This window comes from Nerophis ophidion, linkage group LG19 (genome assembly GCF_033978795.1).
Source record: "Nerophis ophidion isolate RoL-2023_Sa linkage group LG19, RoL_Noph_v1.0, whole genome shotgun sequence".
In the NCBI taxonomy this organism is placed as follows: domain Eukaryota; kingdom Metazoa; phylum Chordata; class Actinopteri; order Syngnathiformes; family Syngnathidae; genus Nerophis; species Nerophis ophidion.
The window spans coordinates 12190066-12211078 of NC_084629.1; the positions used below are offsets into that span (position 1 = coordinate 12190066).

Below are 21013 nucleotides of genomic sequence, written 5' to 3' on the forward strand. Positions count from 1 at the left end.
TGATTGATTGATAGATATCAGGGACCAAAGTGGAGAACTCCACGTGGCAAAGAGAAGATGCAGTTACGATCTACAACCACACAGGGGCGCCAAAGTGCATTTGACACAAACACAACGGCGCTTCTGGCTGAGGTTGGACTTTCTTACAAATACACGCACATCTGGAGCGAGTTAAAGTCGTGTTTTGTTAAAATAGCCGGTTTGAAGTGCGGCTGTAGCTTGGGAAATAATATGGATCCCATGCCATAAGGTCGGAGTGGAAATGAACTCAAGGGAGTGACGCGCTCTCGCTCCCTCTCCCTCCTCCCCTTCTTTCTCTATAAGTATCCAACCTCGGAGAGATTCGCTTAGTAAAACGCCGCGGTTTCTGCAAGGCTCTTCGTCCCATTTCATGCACAAAATAACTTTCCTTATTGAGCAAGTTGGGGGGGGGATTAACAAGGATGGATGCAGACGCGCATGGCAGCACATTAGATGCTGCGATGAGATCCGTCAAATAAGACGCCTGCAGCTGAACTTTTAACAAGCTTGGAGACGGAAGAATTATGGACTTGTTTGCGGCAAACGAGACGTTGTCCGAGTGTGCAGGAACGCATACTTTTGCAGCCCAGAACGGGAGCTCGGAGACGTCCAACCTGAGCTGCAGCAACATCTCCACGCCGCTCACACCTCGCAGTGTGCGACCAGCGGGTAAGAAGAAGCTTGTTTCTCTTACCTTTGCCCAGCTGCTGAGGGCTAATAAAGGCACCCGGAGTAAAAAATATGTTTATTTATTTATATTTGTATTTTTTTCTTATGTTAAAATGTTGTATACTGAACAACAGAACCCTAACATAGTTATTTAACTTTATTTTTATGCATTGAGAAAAAAAACAACAACAAAAACAACAACAACAACCTCTTTGTTTTATATTTCTTATATTGGAAACATTTGTATTTTGAGGAAACTCGTTACTGTAATATTTTTAAAAAAAAAAAGGAAAATGTTTCGATATTAGACTAGCTTTATATTATATTAGTTACCTTACACCAGGGGTGTCAAACTCAAATACAGAGTGGGCCAAAATTCTAAACTGAACAAAGCCGAGGGCCAAAGTTGAACAACTTAACCTTTTAATAGGGACCCAAACAAGTTTTGCATTGAATATTGAACTAGCAAGGCTTATATAACTTTATAGTGACATGCAAAATCGAGTTTTGTTGGTAGCGGGGGGTGTATATTGTAGCGTCCCGGAAGAGTTAATGCTGGTGGGGGTGTATATTGTAACACATGGAATTCTGGGTATTTCTTCTGTTGTGTTAATGTTGTGTTACGGTGAAGATGTTCTCCTGAAATGTGTTTGTCATTCTTGTTTGGTGTGGCTACACAGTGTGGCGCATATTTGTAACAGTGTTCTCTCTCCTATATTTATATAGCGCTTTTCTCAAGTGACTCAAAGCGCTTTACATAGTGACACCCAATATCTAAGTTACATTTAAACCAGTGTGGGTGGCACTGGGAGCAGGTGGGTAAAGTGTCTTGCCCAAGGACACAACGGCAGTAACTAGGATGGCACAAGCGGGAATCGAACCTGCAACTCTCAAGTTGCTGGCACGGCCACTCTACCAACCGAGCTATGTTAAAGTTGTTTGTACAGCCACCGTCAGTGTGACCTGTATGGCTGTTGGCTGTGATCAAGTATGTCTTGCAGTCACCAAAGTGTGTTATATTACAGAGAAAAATGTTAAATTGTTAGTGTGAGCACAAACCTTTATATAAGAGGCTACATGTATTTTTCGACTTGAATGTAAAAATACACATAAATATTAAAAAGTTGAACAACTTAACCTTTTAATAGGGACCCAAACAAGTTTAGCATTGAATATCGAACTAGCAAGGCTTATATAACTTTAAAGTGACATGCAAAATCGAGTTTTGTTGGTAGCGGGGGTGTATATTGTAGCGTCCCGGAAGAGTTAATGCTGGTGGGGGTGTATATTGTAACACATGGAATTCTGGGTATTTCTTCTGTTGTGTTACGGTGAAGATGTTCTCCTGAAATGTGTTTGTCATTCTTGTTTGGTGTGGCGCATATTTGTAACAGTGTTAAAGTTGTTTGTACAGCCACCATCAGTGTGACCTGTATGGCTGTTGGCTGTGATCAAGTATGTCTTGCACTCACCAAAGTGTGTTATATTACAGAGAAAAATGTTAAATTGTTAGTGTGAGCACAAACCTTTATATAAGAGGCTACATGTATTTTTCGACTTGAATGTAAAAATACACATAAATATTAAAAAGTTGAACAACTTAACCTTTTAATAGGGACCCAAACAAGTTTTGCATTGAATATTGAACTAGCAATGCTTATATAACTTTATAGTGACATGCAAAATCGAGTTTTGTTGGTAGCGGGGGGTGTATATTGTAGCGTCCCGGAAGAGTTAATGCTGCTGGGGGTGTATATTGTAACACATGGAATTCTGGGTATTTCTTCTGTTGTGTTAATGTTGTGTTACGGTGAAGATGTTCTCCTGAAATGTGTTTGTCATTCTTGTTTGGTGTGGCTACACAGTGTGGCGCATATTTGTAACAGTGTTCTCTCTCCTATATTTATATAGCGCTTTTCTCAAGTGACTCAAAGCGCTTTACATAGTGACACCCAATATCTAAGTTACATTTAAACCAGTGTGGGTGGCACTGGGAGCAGGTGGGTAAAGTGTCTTGCCCAAGGAAACAACGGCAGTAACTAGGATGGCACAAGCGGGAATCGAACCTGCAACTCTCAAGTTGCTGGCACGGCCACTCTACCAACCGAGCTATGCTAAAGTTGTTTGTACAGCCACCGTCAGTGTGACCTGTATGGCTGTTGGCTGTGATCAAGTATGTCTTGCAGTCACCAAAGTGTGTTATATTACAGAGAAAAATGTTAAATTGTTAGTGTGAGCACAAACCTTTATATAAGAGACTACATATATTTTTCGACTTGAATGTAAAAATACACATAAATATTAAAAAGTTGAACAACTTAACCTTTGAATAGGGACCCAAACAAGTTTTGCATTGAATATTGAACTAGCAAGGCTTATATAACTTTATAGTGACATGCAAAATCGAGTTTTGTTGGTAGCGGGGGTGTATATTGTAGCGTCCCGGAAGTGTTAATGCTGCAAGGGGTTCTGGGTATTTGTTCTGTTGTGTTTATGTTGTGTTACGATGCGGATGTTCCCCCGAAATGTGTTTGTCATTCTTGTTTGGTGTGGGTTCACAGTGTGGTGTAACAGTGTTAAAGTGGTTTATACGGACACCCTCAGTGTGACCTGTATGGCTGTTGACCAAGTATGGCTTGCATTCACTTGTGTGTGTGTAGAAGCCAAACATATTACGTGACTGGGCTGGCACGCTGTTTGAATGGAGGAAAAGCAGACGTGACGACAGGTTGTAGAGGATGCTAATAGCAGTACCTTTAAGGCGCGCCCCTAATATTGTTGTCCGGGTGGAAGTTCGGGGGAATGGTTGCCCCGGGAGATTTTCGGGGGGAGGGGGGCACTGAAATTCAGGATTCTCCTGGAAAAATCGGGAGGGTTGGCAAGTATGAGAATTAGCGTTGAATGCGGTCAAAAAAGCGGCACCGCCACTGTAATAATACCGGCGGGCCAGCTCTAATGTTAATTTATTATTGCCTCAAGGGCCAAATTAAATTATGTGGCGGGCCAAATTTGGCCCGCGGGCCAGAGTTTGACACCCATGCCTTACACTGTAAAAAAAAAAATTCTGTAAAAAAACCTCATTTACTGGCAGCTATGGCTGCCAAACGAAAACCATCAAATTAAAGTAAAAACATTGTAAACCAAATAATGACCAAAAACATTATATTTCCAGAAATTTTCATGAAACGTTTTGCAGAGAAATATCGTAATTTTACAAATTTTTACTAAATTATTAAGATTAACCACCTTTATTAATGTGACGATGCAAACAGTTCTGCAGAAAAATACCGTTATTCTACCGTTTTTCCAAATTATTACGTTCAACCACCTTTAATGAAGTGACAATGCTGGCAGTTCCACAGAAAAATATCGTTATTTTACAGATTTTTTCGGAATTGTTAGGATCAGGATTCTCACATTCACTTTACTGGGGGCCACTGGATGCAGGAACTTGGTGCAAAGTGGGTTCTCCTTCTATGAATGGCTATCCCGCCCTAGCAACATACTTACCAATTTTACCGAGAGACTTTCGGTTACCCTCTCATAGGACTGATCCCATGTTAGATGGGGCAAGAATACCATGGGCGTACCGTGACAGGTCTTTATCGCCCTCTGCGTTCACTCATTCACCAAACATTAGCGTTGCTATTTGATGCGTGAAGTGTATGGCTTTCGACAGACGATATGATAGTGACTGCAAGACATACTTGGTCAACAGCCACACAGGTCACACTGACGGTGGCCGTACAAACAACTTTAACACTGTTACTAATATGCGCCACACTGTGAACCTACATCAAACAAGAATGACAAACACATTTCAGGAGAACATCCTCACTGTAACACAACATAAACACAACATAACAAATAACCACAATCCCATGCAGCGCTGACTCTTCCAAGCTACACCCCGCTACCACATCATGCGTCGGTTGAGGTGGGCGGGGTTTGGTGATGGGGGTGTATATTGTAACACATGGAATTCTGGGTATTTCTTCTGTTGTGTTAATGTGTTACGGTGAAGATGTTCTCCTGAAATGTGTTTGTCATTCTTGTTTGGTGTTGCTACATAGTGTGGCGCATATTTGTAACATTGTTAAAGTTATTTGTACAGCCACCGTCAGTGTGACCTGTATGGCTGTTGGCTGTGATCAAGTATGTCTTGCAGTCACCTAAGTGTTTTATTTTACAGAGAAAAATGTTAAATTGTTAGTATGAGCACAAACCTTTATATAAGAGGCTACATATTTTTTTCGACTTGAATGTAAAAATACACATAAATATAAAAAAAATATGACTTACCTTAAAATTACATATACAACTTTAAGATTGTTAGTATGGAAATAGACTTTTATGTAACAAGTTACAAAATTAATGAAAGTTAATTACTGTAATTTTACATTAATTTGATTGGAATTTGAGAAAGCAGAAAATGATATGTGTAATTAATTTGGTATTTTTCTGTAAAAAAAAAAAGAAATATACATAGTTTGTCAATACTGGCATATTACTTAAAATTACAGGTGGTTTGTTTATTTACAGACAATTTCTCTAATTCTACAGTTTTATATACTATTAAAAAAAATTGAAACATTACAGTAGGAATTTAGAGTAAATTAACCATAAAAATAGGATTTTTTTTTTTACAGTGTAGTTACTAAAGTAACTACTATAATATGTCCAAAGTGCGGCCCGGGTGCCATTTGCGGCCCGCAGGTCATTTTTTAACGGCCCCACGGCACATTTTAAAAATACTATGGAAAAAAATTAAAAACATAACAAGTGGTATAAAAGAGCAAACAGGTGAAATGTAACAAGAACATGTTGCAATGTTTACTCTAATACAGTGGTTCTTAACCTCGGAGGTACCGAACCCCGCCAGTTTCATGTGCGCATTCACCGAACCCTTCTTTAGTGAAAAATAAAATGTTTTTTCTTAATTTGGGACGGCGTGGCGGAGTGGGAGAGTGGCCGTGCGCAACCCGAGGGTCCCTGCATCAGTCCCCACCTAGTACCAACCTCGTCACGTCCGTTGTGTCCTGAGCAAGACACTTCACCCTTGCTCCTGATGGGTGCTGGTTAGCGCCTTGCATGGCAGCTCCCTCCATCAGTGTGTGAATGTGTGTGTGAATGGGTAAATGTGGAAGTAGTGTCAAAGCGCTTTGAGTACCTTGAAGGTAGAAAAGCGCTATACAAGTACAACCCATTTAATTTAATGTTACTATATTAAATACTAATAAAGATATATTTTACAAACAGAAAGTTACAGAAATGTATACATGATCCCATGTTTACATCTCATTGTGTAACATGTGAATGTTTTAATGGGACCTAAATCCGATATCTGAAAGGGGTACAAATTATTTCCAACCCCACCTTGTACAGAGCTCATGGAAAACAATGTGTTTTTTTTGTCATTGTAAGTGGGCCAAAACACTTACAGTATATTACAAAATAAACTCACGGAAATGATTGCAGTCATTTGATTATAATAATAAAACATTGAACTTGTTATTTAGTCAGGTTTGGACGGAGGCTTCGTCGAACCCCTGAGGCCGACTGACCTAACCCCTGGGGTTCGATCGAACTGCTCTAATAAAACAAAGCTGCCATGCAGGCTGTTTCTTTCTTTAAAAAAAATAATAAGTGAATCAAAATCAATGTCATTATGAAATTTTGACCTATTCAAGGCTCCATTTACGTCACATTAAATATTCCACTTTGAGATATTTTTTGGGGGCAAATGTTGCATATTTTGTGTTTGCCATATAAAAAACGGATCTGTTTTTTTTTTTTTTTTTAAAGAATGGCCTAAAACGAACAAACAAAAAACATGAACAACAAAAAAACTTATAATTGACGGAAGTTGATCTCGAGAACATTGTGTTAAAAGTAAACAGTAAAAAAAAATATATATTTTATTTTTTAAAACTTTAACTGATCCCTTTTGGATCAGTGTGTTTGTTTTTAAGTGTCATGGCACAAAAAATAGTAGTGAATTAAAATCAATGGTGTTATGAGTTGTTGACCTTTTTACGGCTCCAATTATTATATAATCTCAAAAATTCTACATAAAAATTATATTGGGTGAAAATATTGCATATTTTGTGTTTTTTTCCCCCCGATAAACATAGTTTTCCTTGACAAAAAGAGCATACAACATAAATCTTTCAAAACGTCATATTAACAGATAGAACTAATGTTGATCTAAAGATTTAAAATTTGAATAGTAATAAAAATAATAATACTGAATAATGACACATTTTTAACATTTTATTTTTTACCAAAACCCTTTGGGGTCCCCGGGATCAAGCCTGAGTGGAGGCCTAAATGTATATTTTTTATTCATATATTGTATTGGTTTTTAATATAAATGGCCCCCGCTTACTTTGATTTTTCAGTGTGCGGCCCTCAGTGGAAAAAGTTTGGACACCCCTGCTTCAGTATAATTTGATTGCTACCAATTATTTCTAGTATTTACATGTCGGCCAAGCAAAACACAAAAACAAAACATTGATGTATTTTTGTTATTACCATTTTTTTAGTTATCTTTTTGGTATATTGAGTGTGAATGTTGTCTGACTATCTGTGTTGGCCCTGCGATGAGGTAGCGACTTGTCCAGGGTGTAACCCGCCTTCCGCCCGAATGCAGCTGAGATAGGCTCAACAACCCCCGCAACCCCAAAAGGGACAAGCGGTAGAAAAATGGATGGATGGATGGATGATTTATATTTTGAGGTTTCTTATATTTTATAGTAATTAAAGTAACACTTTTGTATGGGGAACACATATTCACCATTAATTATTTTGTTATTAACATAGAAATTAGTAACATATTGGCTCTTAATTAGTCATTATTAAGTACTTATTAATGCTTTAGTCTGCATGGCCTTATTATACAATCAGTAAGCCATTAACTAAGAGTCGTCCTTCAATAACCTCAGAATCATTGCTCATTAGTAACCCTAACCCCAACCCCCAACCCTAACCCTTAATAGGGTTAGGGTTGGAATTGGGGGTTAAATCACCATAAAAATAATTCCCGGGCGCGGCACCGCTGCTGCCCACTGCTCCCCTCATTTCCCAAGGGGTGATCAATGGGATGGGTCAAATGCAGAGGACAAATTTCACCACACCGAGTATGTGTGTGACAATCATTGGTACTTTAATTAATTAATATGTTCCCCTAGTGTCCAAATAACTCTAAATTAAGTCTTTGTTACTTTAATAAGCAATTAAGTAATGGTGAATATGTTCCTCGTACTAAAGTGTTACCGTAATTAAACATATATACGTAGAAAAAAGTAGTTATTTTAATGTAATTTATTTGCTACTTTTTATTTTTGGTAATCTTGTATTAGCGAGATGCAAAAGTGTTCATCTATTTTTGTTATTTACTTATTTTAGAATAACCACACACTTATTTTAATGTTATTTAAAGTTAAAGTAAAATGATCTAATATTATCTATTTATTATGGAATTTGTTCTGTTTGGATTTTTTTTAAATTATTATTTTTTGGTTGTTGTATTCTTACAGCTCCAACACCTTATTTACATACGTATATACAAATGTATATCGGACTGAATGGTATTTAATGTTGCAGTTTTAACTGTAAACGTGATTTATCAATTCATCTAATGTTAAAAGATACGGGTGAACAGTAGGAACAAAGTGTTTCACAAATACTGTTTAAAAGGTTGCCATGAATCAAATAACTAATCAAATAATGTTATACACATCCAGAATATCCCTAAAAAAAGCTTTAAAGTTCTTGATTTTCGCTATTTGCGATGCGACCGTCCATTTCCTTGTGACGTCATACAGTGCTGCCAATACAAACAACATGGCGGTTACCACAGTAAGATATAGCGACATTAGCTCGGATTCAGACTCGGATTTCAGCGGCTTGAGCGATTTAACAGATTACGCATGTATTGAAACAGATGGTCGGAGTATGGAGGCAGATAGCGAAAACGAATTTGAAGAAGAAACTGAAGCTATTGAGCGAACAGCTATTGACGCTATTCGGCCATAGCATGGGTGTACTTAATGAAGTGGCCCATAGCATGGCTGCCTTATTAGCATCGCCGGTAAAATGTGCGACCAAACGATCAGTACTTTCGCATCTTGTGACACTGGAGCAACTTAAATCCGTCGATTGGTAAGTGTTTGTTTCGCATTAAATGTGGGTATCTAGTTTCAAATGTACATACAGCTAGCGTAAATAGAATGTTAGCATCGATTAGCATAGCATGTTAGCATCGATTAGCGGGCAGTCATGCTGCGACCAAATATGTCTGATTAGCACATAAGTCAACAACATTAACAAAACTCACCTTTGTGATTTCGTTGACTTAATCGTTGCAAATGCATCTGCAGGTTATCCATACATCTCTGTGCTATGTCTGTCTTAGCATTGTCGGTAAAATGTGCAAACACTCTGGCACATTCAATGGGGGTCTGGCGGCAGACACTTTCGCATCTTCGGGCCAGTGGTGCAACTTGAATCCCTCCCTGTTAGTGTTGTTACACCCTCCGACAACACACCGACGAGGCATGATGTGTCCAAGGTTCCAAAAATTAGTCGAAAAAACGGGAAATAACAGAGCTGAGACCCGGTGTTTGTGATGTGTTGAAAATGAAAATGGCGGGTGTATTACCTCGGTGACGTCACGTTCTGACGTCATCGCTACAAGACCGATAAACAGAAAGGTATTTAGTTTGCCAAAATTCACCCATTTAGAGTTCGGAAATCGGTTAAAAAAATACATGGTCTTTTTTCTGCAACATCAAAGTATATATTGACGCTTACATAGGTTTGGTGATAATGTTCCCTTTTAAGGACAAAATTACAATAAGAAACATAAGTTTAATGTGCCCTAAGATTTTTTGTTCAAATAAAGCCAATAATGCATTTTTTTGTGGTGCTCCTTATTTAGAAAAGTATTTAAAAGTACCTAAAAGTATCGAAATAATTTTGGTACCGGTACCAAAATATTGGTACCGGGACAACACTAGCGTAGTGTAAATACAACCGTTTTTTTCATAACTCTGTACGTCATTGTTGATGAGATAAATAACACAATTTTTTCCTCAAGTTCAAGACATTTATCTTTATTGTCTATGAATGTTCTCATTCATCCAGGTCATTGTTATCTCAGGGCATTCAACTGATCGCAAATGGAGTGTTTGGTTTCTCTTAGAAGACATTTCACCTGTCAGTTCATGCTCATAGACTTAGATTGGTCAGATCTAGTCTTAAATTTAGATTTAGATCTAAGACTAGATCCGACTAATCTAAATCTGTGAGCATGAACCGATTAAGCCTTCTCGGATGAGAGGTGAAACATCTTCTAAGGCAAACCAAACAGTCCAGTTATGATCGATTGAATGTCCTGAGATTTATAATATACTTTATAAATGTTTGTAAACATTAGTTTGAACAGTTTCTTAAAGTGGATCATATTAATACACTGAAATTTTTGCTTAATCCATTCCATAATGTAATTCCACATACTGATGTACTAAAGGTCTTAAGTGTTGTTCATGCATGCAAATGTTTTAAATTACACTTTTTTCAAAGGTTATATTTCTCCTTTTTTGTTGCAAAGAATTGTTGTACATTCTTGGCTAGCACATTATAGTTTGCTCTGTGTATTATTGCAAATTCACCAAATCATTGAACTTCAATATTCTAGATTGTTTATATCCAGCATTGTGTATTATTCTAATTGACCCTTTTTTTTTAATAACAAAATGCGTCAATGTAGTGTACTTTTATAGTTGTTTTTAACCCATATTTCTGCACAGTAACTGATTTTTTTTTTCATTGCTTTTTGTGTGCTGCATAGCTTTTAGTGATGCAACGTTTGCGAACGAGTTCAAGCTTTGAAACAGTTCTTTTAATTCAACAATGAACAATTATATATAGAAATATCCAGGCATGTGCGTGGCAAACGACTCAAATATGAGTCGGAGTCAAAGGAAACATTTTGTTAATTGCTCTGGTTAAATGTTCTGCTGTGGATTTGTAAAGTAGTTCAGGTGTACACACACCAAGATTACTACAATTTTGCATTCACATTGGTATCTTGTCCCATTTTTTATTGTAATTGTATATACAATTGTCGAAATATTATTCTTTTTCATTATTTTTTTTGTATATTTCTTTCTGGAGGCTACTTGTGATCCCCGGAAAAATCTCAATGTCAATGCACACATGGCGCATGGAACCACCTTCTGGAATTTTTACAATAACAATGTATAAGCAAAATTCAACTATAAAATATTACAGGATAATTCTGAACAATATATACTCTGTTTAAGTCAGGGGTTTCAAACTCAAATACAGAGTGGGCCAAAATTTTAAACGGAACAAAGCCGCGGGCCAAGGTTGAACAAATTCACCTTTTAATAGGGACCCAAACAAGTTTTGCATTAAATATTGAACAAGCAAGGCTTATATAACTTTAGTGACATGCAAAATCCAGTTTCAAATAATAATAATAATAATAATTAAAAAAAATCAATGGCATATCAAATAAAATTTAAATAAAAATGTTATGCCTTTTTTTCTATTTGGAATCTTTTGAGGTAAATATCACATTTTTTCCACAGGCTAATAATACATTTGAAAATAAAATAACAATAATGAATGAACCAAACATTCAAGCCTTGAAGTAGCAAGAGAAAATGCATGAATAAAACGTTAATTATTCGTCAGTTAGCTGGAAGTTTCCCGGAAGAGTTAGTGCTGCAAGGGAATCTGGGGTTTCTGGGTATTTGTTCTGTTGTGTTACGGTGCGGATGTTCACCCGAAATGTGTTTGTCATTCTTGTTTGGTGTGGGTTCACAGGGTGGCACATATTTGTAACAGTGCTAAAGTTGTTTATACGGCCACCCTCAGTGTGACCTGTATGGCTGTTGACCAAGTATGTATTGCATTCACTTGTGCGTGTGTGCGTGTGTGTGTGTGTGTGTGTGTGTGTGTGTGAAAGCCACAAATATTATGTGACACGCTGTTAGTACGGAGAAAAAGTGGACGTGACGACAGGTTGTAGAAAACGCTAAAGGCAGTGCCTTAAATACAATATAGTTGTCCAGGTGGAAATCGGTAGAAATTCAGGAGAATGGTTGCCCCGGGAGATTTTCGGGAGGGGCACTGAACTTCGGGACTCTACTGGGAAAATTAGGAGGGTTGGCAAGTATGAGTATTAGCGGTGAATGCGGTGTTACAGCGGCACCGGCGCTGTATAACACCGGCGGGCCAGCTCTAATGCTAAATTGATATTGCCTCAAGGGCCAAATTCAATTACACGGCGGGCCAGTTTTGGCCCACGGGCCATAGTTTGACACCCATGGTTTAAGTATTAATTATTATTCTGATACAAATCATGTCTTAAAACTGCTACAAGTAATTGTTTCCTTGATAAAAACAAGTAATATCAAACAAAAAATAAGTCAATCGTTAGAACAGCTTTTTAAACCCAGCAGGCTCAAGACATTGATACAACGTTGATTATACATACCTTGAAAGAACGTTGCAAGTTGCATTTGTAAATTGTGACAGTGTTGGATACATGTTGTTGGCTGGAAAATAACCACATTTCAAAGGTCAAATTAACGTCACAACCTGACATTGAATAAACGTTGCCAAAAAGCATGTTGTTCCAACATTGTTGTGTTGTAGAATATAAGATGGTAAGTGACCGAAACTCAATGGTCTAATCAACGTCAAGAACCTACATTGATTCAACGTTGTCAAAGAGCATCTTGTTCCAAAATTAGTTTGATTTGCTCAACACCAGGACCTAATTCAACAAGTTCTCAACGTTGTTTCAAAGTGTTGTGCATTCTGGGAAAGCAATGGTTCTTTAAGAGCCAGTTCTCTTCAAAGATCAATTAACCCTCAACTCTACAAACCTTTGCCATTTTAGGTAACTTGAGGAACTGAGATAACACATTTGGAATTTTTTTAACCTGCTGGTTCTCAGCACGATAACTTTCTGAGAACCAGCATCCTCTGCACCGGGCATTTGACTTTGATCTTTTTTTAGATTTACGAATTACTGGTGGTTGGCTGTGGGGCGGGGCTTTGTTATGCAAAACAGCTGCTTCAAGAAGGCAAATAATTCAACACAACCACAATGGCGTGAAATTTTCCAAACACTGAGGCCCCTTCTACACTAAGTTTATCCGGAGTAAATCCCACCAAACCTTATCCTTGTCCACGCACACACAATGGTCGTTTAAGGCCCCCTAACCCCCCTCCGTCCGCCGGCGCAATGCGACCTGGTGCGCATGTGCGGAAAATGCGCATGTCATATTCACCTCCAGTGTTGCTTTGTGTGCAACTTCTTAAATGTAACTTATCTGAACAATATCCAGTGTTGTGGTACTTCAATTAACTGGAATCCAGTATGTTGTGGGGCCCTATTGTAGTGAATCACACCTGAGACATCATAAATGAATCAAATATTTAATGCACATGTGAAAATAAACCATGTGATAAAGAACCTTTTACACCAATCAAACTAGGGATCTAGATATCTGGTCAGGACACTCACTCTTTTGCCTTCCATTCGTTTTTGGTGACGTTATATACTCTGGACCTAGACGTTGAGTCTGCGACATACATGGCGGACAATAACTGATACAGTCTTCCTTGTCAGACCAGATGCATTTGCCGTTTTACGTAGTCTTCCCTTGACGGCCAGGTAATACAAAGCACACGCTTCATTTAAAAAAAGAAATGACATCCACGGGAGCCCGCATTCTTGTGGTCTCTCCTTCGACAAATGGACAAAGTTTTTCAGTAGTGGAATCACAGCTAACCTGGTCAGTCGACAGTTTTCTTGCCGTCTGAGAAGTGTTGTATCCCAAATAGCTGCAATCGCTTTCTCTTAAGGTATTCATGTGAGATTTCCACAAGCGTCTGTACAGACGGTCATGTCTGGATGACTTGCCTCCATATTTCCAGTGGTAAGCTCCAGGTTATGAAACCGCCTTATTATGAAGCTGGCTGTGCCGCGTTCTTTCTGACGTCACTTCCTGTGTGCGACACAGTCTTTCTAGCGTCACTTCCTCTCCGAACTCAGTTTGTAAACGATCAAAGAGTCCATACAAAGCTAAGAGCCGGAGATTCAATAAATACACGGTGCACTTACCCGTGTAAAAAATTCTCAGAGTAGGGGGAATTTAAACGATAGTTTAGTGCAGGGGTCGGGAACCTTTTTGGCTGAGAGAACCATGAAAGCCAAAGATTTTAAAATGTATTTCCGTGAGAGCCATATCATATTTTTTAACACTGAATACAAATAAATGCATTTTTATTAATAACAATATTTTTAGAGTACATTAAGTGTCCTATTATTCCTATTATAACTGAAGCTAGCCACTAATAAATAAAATACTTCTTACCAATAATGCGACTTCTTGAACAGGTGCGATAGGAAATGGATGGATGGATTAAAATGCATAACGATGTTTTATATTTTGAATGTTTTTTTTTTTAACACTGTGATTACCAGCAGAATTATCCATCCATCCATCCATTTACTACCGCTTATTCCCTTTGGGGTGGTGGGGGGCGCTGGTGCCTATCTCAGCTACAATCGGGCGGAAGGCGGGGCACACCCTGGACAAGTCGCCACCTCATCGCAGACCAGCAGAATTATTCATTACTTATTGTGTTAAGTAATGTCAGCTAAGATTTATCTGAGAGTCAGATGCAGTCATCAAAAGAGCCACATCTGGCTCTAGAGCCATAGGTTCCCTACCCCTGGTTTAGTGCAACTGAAACGGGGCTTAGGCTAAATAATTATTAATTAAGAGGTTATCCGGCTTAGTGTAGACATAGCCTGAAAGGCCCACAATATACCTATTTGAACTAGTACAGTACTTGTACTGGATCCCATTTTCTGAGCAGGTTGTTTGGGTTGGTGAATGTCTCATAACTGAATGATTATTGATGGAGGTGACACCATTTTTTCCAATTGCAATATTTGAGGTCAGTGATGTCGAAAATGATTTCCCCCACCAACATACCCTTTTGTTTTGCCGCCTCCTTATTGCCCAAAGTAATGCCCTCCCACTGATGCGTGATGAATTGCAATCAAACCGCACATCCAAAGGGTAGCCCATCAACATTTTCATTGACTGGATAAAGACTTTCTCATTGGCCTGCACTCAACAAAACAAAGATTCAGCCGAGCCACTCTAACTGACGCTGACAACACAACAGCCGGGGTGTGAAATGATGTGCATTGTAGCAGTTGACTGTGCGGCTCACAAACACCTGCGATGCCTCTTTTGTTTGACTGCAATCCTGAAATAGTTTGCGATGTGACCTCGCCTTACTTATCTTACCTGGAGATGTTTTGACTATTTTTTTGACTATCCTTTTTTTTTTTTTTTTTTTCTTTGTCATGAAAAAGGGAGGTTTTTGTGGTTGGTACACAGATTTTAAGTGTATATTGTGTTTTTTATGTTGATTTAATCAAAAGAAAAAAAATATATATATATATTAGGGGGTGGGCAAATTAATGCGTTAATTACGAGTTAACTCATCAATCTATTAACGCCGACAAATATTTTATCGCACATTTGCTTATGTAGTTTACATGCTTTTATTTTGTTAACGCCTTTTCTTAACAAGATGGCGTCGCCCGGATGGGCTTCGTGCGTCGAGGGGCTCTTGGTAAAGATGGAACATTTGGCAAAAATACCGGACAATTCTGCAAATTTCATGACTGGCTTACAGCGTGGTCACTTACGACCGCCAGACAATTCTGAATGTGGATAGATCGGGCCGTTTTGGACTGAATGACGCGTGCTTGCTAGACCGGCTAGCTAGCATGGGAATACTTTGCCGGCTACATCCAGCGGCCTGTGAAGCAGCGGAGTATGTGTGTTGTCCGTCTATTTATGAATAATGCAAGATGCCGTCATGGCGACACAACCTATACTGGGCTACCGCGCATGCTCGTCACTCCTGTTGCATGCTGGGTAGGGTAGTTCTTTTATTCCCTGGCTCATAACATCACAATATAGTACCATGTATATGCGTTCAGTTTATCAAAGCACTAAGCAAACAATCGGAAAATTCCCATCATATCAATTCCTAGATATGGTCATAATTATTTTAAGTGCACTACGCAGAATAAACACAACATTATTAATATTGCTACTATGGATAATTTGATCAAAAAATCCCTAAAACAGCCCACTACCTATAATATAGGTTTTATAAACATAAGATCCCTGATTAAAAAAAATGTTTCTGCTGTTACCTCAGAAATTGCCTGTTCAGATGTTATGATTGTGGCTCAGAGATTTGTATGTAGATTATATTTATTTTCCATAACAAACAGGATAACTTAAATACCCTGGCAGTGGTAGTAATAAGCTTAAAAGTTTGTATTTACATTTTTTGAGTTGATTTTCATAAAATATGCTATTTAACTGCTACTGTTTAACAAGGACTGATATAAATTGTGTTTGCACAACAAATGTTTTGCCGCTTTTGTTCATGTGGGGGAATATTCCAATAAAGGTGCACTACACACTACTTTTGAATTCATTATTGGGCTTTGCGTATACAATGTAGTTAATCGCGATTAATCAGAGAAATAGCGCGATTAACTTTGATTAAACATTTTTAATCGTTGCCCAGCCCTAATATATATATATATATATTTTTTAAATAAAAATGTATAAAAAATTCTTCCGGTGGTTGGGGACCACTGCCGTATATTACCAAATAAACTCCCTTGGTCTAATAACCGCCCATGTCCTAATAGACGCCCGGGGTCTGACCCCAATCTGTGAATTAACTGCCTCTTCCTAATAACCGCCTATGTCCAAATAGCTGCCCATGAGCTGTTATTTGCATAATTTAGATTATAATCATATTGATTTCATTAGGCCCAATTTACAAGATAAAATGAAAAGCAAAGGTGAAGTAATTCAGGTAATTACGGTAACAGCAGACGCGTGGAGTCCAGAGTGTTACATGACAATCAAAGGCTTAACGAAATCTGTGCCGTGACGGCTTACGTTACGTGGGGATTCTGGGTAATCCACATATTGCAATGGGTCAGTGCATATAGCGTAACACACACTCAACGGCAACAACTAACCCACGAGGAAAAGTTTCAATATGGCAAGCAACAGTAGCAGTTAGTTGAATGAACAGGATACCGGTACACCACAACTGATGGACGGGAATACTTTAAGGAGAAAGAAGAACAGAAAGTTTGACTTAGAGTTCAGGCTAGCGGTTGTGAAATTTGCGGAGGAGGATTCTGGTTTGGCAGGGGCCAGGCAGTTTAACGTTGACCCAAAATGTGTAAGAGAATGGAAACAAAAAAAGGGAGAACTACTATCTCAGTGGGCAATCGATGGAAAACGGGCTCGCTTATCTGGTGGAGGTAGGAAGAAAGTGAGCGACGAACTTGATGCTAATTTGTGTCAGTGGATACAAACCCTGTTTGCATATGAGTTGGGAAATTGTGTTAGATGTAAATATAAACGGAATACAATGATTTGCAAATCATTTTCAACCCATATTCAGTTGAATATGCTACAAAGACAACATATTTGATGTTCAAACTGATAAACATTTTTTTTTTGCAAATTCCCACTGGGTGTGAGTTTTCGTTGCCCTTATGTGGGCCTACCGAGGATGTCAGGGAATATAGATTATTGTGTTGTGGTTTGTGCAGCCCTTTGAGACACTAGTGATTTAGGGCTATATAAATGAACATTGATTGATTGATTGATTGATTGAAATAATCATTAACTTTAGAATTTGATGCCAGCAACACGTAACAAAGAAGTTGGGAAAGGTAGCAATAAATACTGATAAAGTTGAAAAAATTTTCATCAAACACTTATTTTGGAACATCCCACAAGTGTGCAGGCTAATTGAGACAGGTGGGTGCCACAATTGGGTATAAAAGCAGCTTCCATGAAATGCTAAGTAATTCACAAACAAGGATGGGGCGAGGGTCACCAATTTGTAAGCAAATTGTCGAAAAGTTTTAGAACAACATCTCTCAACGAGCTATTGCGAGGAATTTAGGGATTTTACCATCTACGGTCCGTAAAATCATCAAAACGTTCAGAGAATCTGGAGAAATCACTGCACGTAAGCGATGATATTACGGACCGTTGATCCCTCAGGCGGTACTGCATCAAAAACAGACATCAGTGTGTAAAGGATATCACCACATGGGCTTAGGAACACTTCATAAATCCACCGTCAGTAACTACAGTTGGTTGTTACATCTGTATGTGCAAGTTAAAACTCTACTATGCAAAGCAAAACCCATTTATCAACAACACCAAGCAACGCAGCTGGCTTTTCTGGAACCGAGATCATCCAAGATGGACTGATACAAAGTGGAAAAGTGCTCTGTGGTCTGACGAGTCCACATTTCAAATTATATTTGGAAATTGTGGACGTGGTGTCCTGCGGAACAAAGAGGAAAACAACCATCCAGATTGTTATAGGCGCCAAGTTCGAAAGCCAGTATCTGTGATGGTATGGGGGTGTATTAGTGCTCAAGGCATGGGTAACTTACACATCTGTGAAGGCACCATCAATGCTGAATGGTCCATACAGATTTTGGAGCAACATATGTTGTCATCCAAGCAACGTTATCATGGACGCCCCTGCTTATTTCAGCAAGACAATGCCAAGCCACGTGTTACAACAGCGTGGTTTCACAGTAAAAGAGTGTGGGTACTTTCCTGGCCCGCCTGCAGTCCAGACCTGTCTCCCATCAAAAATGCGTGGCGCATTATGAAGGGTAAAATATGACAGCGGAGACCCCAGACTGTTGAACGACTGAAGCTCTACATAAAACAAGAATGGGAAAGAATTCCACTTTCAAGGCTTCAACAGTTAGTTTCCTCAGTTCCCAAACGTTTGAGTGTTGTTGAAAGAAAAAGTGTTTTAACACAGTAGTGAACATGCCCTTTCCCAACTACTTTGGCATGTGTTGCAGCCATGAAATTCTAAGTTAATTATTATTTGCAAAAAAAAATTAAGTTTATGAATTTGAACATCAAATATCATGTCTTTGTAGTGCATTCAACTGAATATGGGTTGAAAAGGATTTGCAAATCATTGTACTCCGTTTATATTTACATCTAACACAATTTCCCAACTCATATGGAAACAGGGTTTGTACATCACGTTCGTGGACTGAACCACAGTGTGTCCCACAAAATGATACGCATTAAGGCCAAGGAGTTGCATGCCACCGCAAGTGACACAAAAGACACGGGGGTGGTGTTTGGTGCAACGAGTGGCTGGCCTAATCGATTCCTGCGTCGGGGACAACTTTACCCTCAGGAGGAAAACAACTGAACAGTAACCATTGTAACCAAATAATGGCCTGGTGCAGGCTGGTGCAAATATAAAAAAAAGCCTTGTGCAAATAACCACCTTCTTCTTTTAAACGCCCGTCTCCAAAATTGATTTTGTGAAATAAATTCTTGAATTCCAGTATTCATTTATTTTACAGATATACACACACACATAACACTCCTCTCTACTCATTGTTGTATTTGAAAGTGCAATGCTTTGCAGCCAGTAGCACAGCCTTTGAAGACGCATAGGTGAAATTTAATTTGCAGGAAAGGAGTGAGTTAAGGGTTGAATTGACCATCCTCTTGGACATTACTACTCAGTGTAGTTTTCAAGCAATGCATGATGGGAATCCGGATGTTGTGTGTCAGTGTATTAACGTGCCGGCTGGAATAAACACACGCTGAGAAATATAGCTCCGTGCCTGCCTACTTTATTAGTTATAGATAAACCTATGGATAACGGAGACCTATATGATAGTCTCTTTCTTGTTGTGTGTGCGGTTGCGCAATGAGCTCTAAAAGCCGTAGATAATATAAAATGACTGGGCCGGCACGAAAAGCGGACGTGACGAGAGGCTGTCCTCACTCAGGTCCGGCTGGAAATCGGGAGAAATTCGGGAGAATGGTTGTCCCGGGAGATTTTCGGGAGAGGCACTAATAGAGTGTTTGCAAGTATGCCGTATCTAGTCAATATTACTAAGAGAATGTGGATATTTTTTTGGCATCACAACATCTTATTTTGTTTAAAAAAATGTATACTGTGTTTTTAAACTCAGGAAATATGTCCCTGGACACATGAAGACTTTGAATATGACCAATGTATGATCCTGTAACGACTTGGTATCGGATTGACACCCAAATTTGTGGTATCATCCAAAACTAATGTAAAGCATCCAAACAACAGAATAATACATTATTATTACATTTCAATAGAAGTGTAGATAGAGAAAGTAAGCATATTTTCTACCACTTGTCCTTAATCATTTTGACAAAATGATAGAACGATAAATGACAATATGTTACCGCATATGTCAGCATACTAAATTTGGAGCCTTTGTTTGTGTTATGATCCGCTGCCCGGATCATTCCATATTGTAGTTTTGTTCCGTTTTTGTATTTCATTCTGTTGTTTGACTTCCTTAGTTTCTGATTCATCTGGTTACCATGGTTTCATATTAGTTTCACCTGCCATGGTTTCAAGACGCACACCTGTTTTGTTAATCACCACCCTTATTTAAGCCTGCCTTTTCTGTTCATTCATTCTCGCATCCTATTAAGTGTTTTACGCAGTTTGTGTTTTAGTTCAGTAACGATTCCAATTCTATGTGTTTACTTGCTAGCTTTCACGCTAAGCCTTTTGTTCCTCTAGCTCCCATGCTAGTAGTTTTTGTTTTCCCTTTTGTGCCTCGTGCAAGTTTGTTTGTTATTTCCCTAGCTCCCATGCTAGCGCTCTTGTTTTTTTCTGCCAAGTACCAGTTCTTCTGATCATAGTCTGTTTTATTTATTAAATACATCTTTATTTCTTACCGTACGCTGTAGAGGTGGGCGGTTTGCGTTCTCATCCGCGGAGTCCGCGGATAAACCGCGGGTCGGGCGGGTGACATGATGAAAAAATAAATTTTAACTAGATTTGGGCGGGTGGCGGTTGAACCATTCGGAAATATTTGATATACGCAACACAAAAAATACCCGGAATCCTTTGCATCCATGGAAATTCCTGACTATTTTATACACCCCGCTAGCACCCCCCCACTACCCCCCCCCCCCCCCCCCCCCGTGCGTCGGTAAGGTGGGCGAGGTTGGGGGTGCGGGGGTGTAAAACATATACAGGAAGTGTCACGGATGCAAAGGATTCTGGGTATTTGTTATGTTGCGTTTATGTTGTGTTACTGTGAGGAATTTCTCCAGAAATGTGTTTGTCATTCTTGTTTGGTGCGTCTTCA

The 21013-nt window shown here is 38.8% G+C and overlaps 1 protein-coding gene across 2 annotated transcripts in view; it reads left to right on the forward strand.

Moving 5' to 3' along the window:
* The first annotated feature begins 338 nt into the window (after positions 1-338).
* cckbrb (cholecystokinin B receptor b) overlaps positions 339-21013 on the forward strand; it is a 95196-nt gene continuing 74521 nt past the window's right edge. For both annotated transcript variants that reach the window (XR_009802907.1, XM_061879180.1), the window contains exon 1: positions 339-690. Coding sequence is in view for 1 of the 2 variants with exons in the window: in XM_061879180.1 (XP_061735164.1) it covers positions 546-690 (145 nt within the window). In the remaining variant the exon portion in view is untranslated. The remainder of the gene's footprint in view (positions 691-21013) is intronic.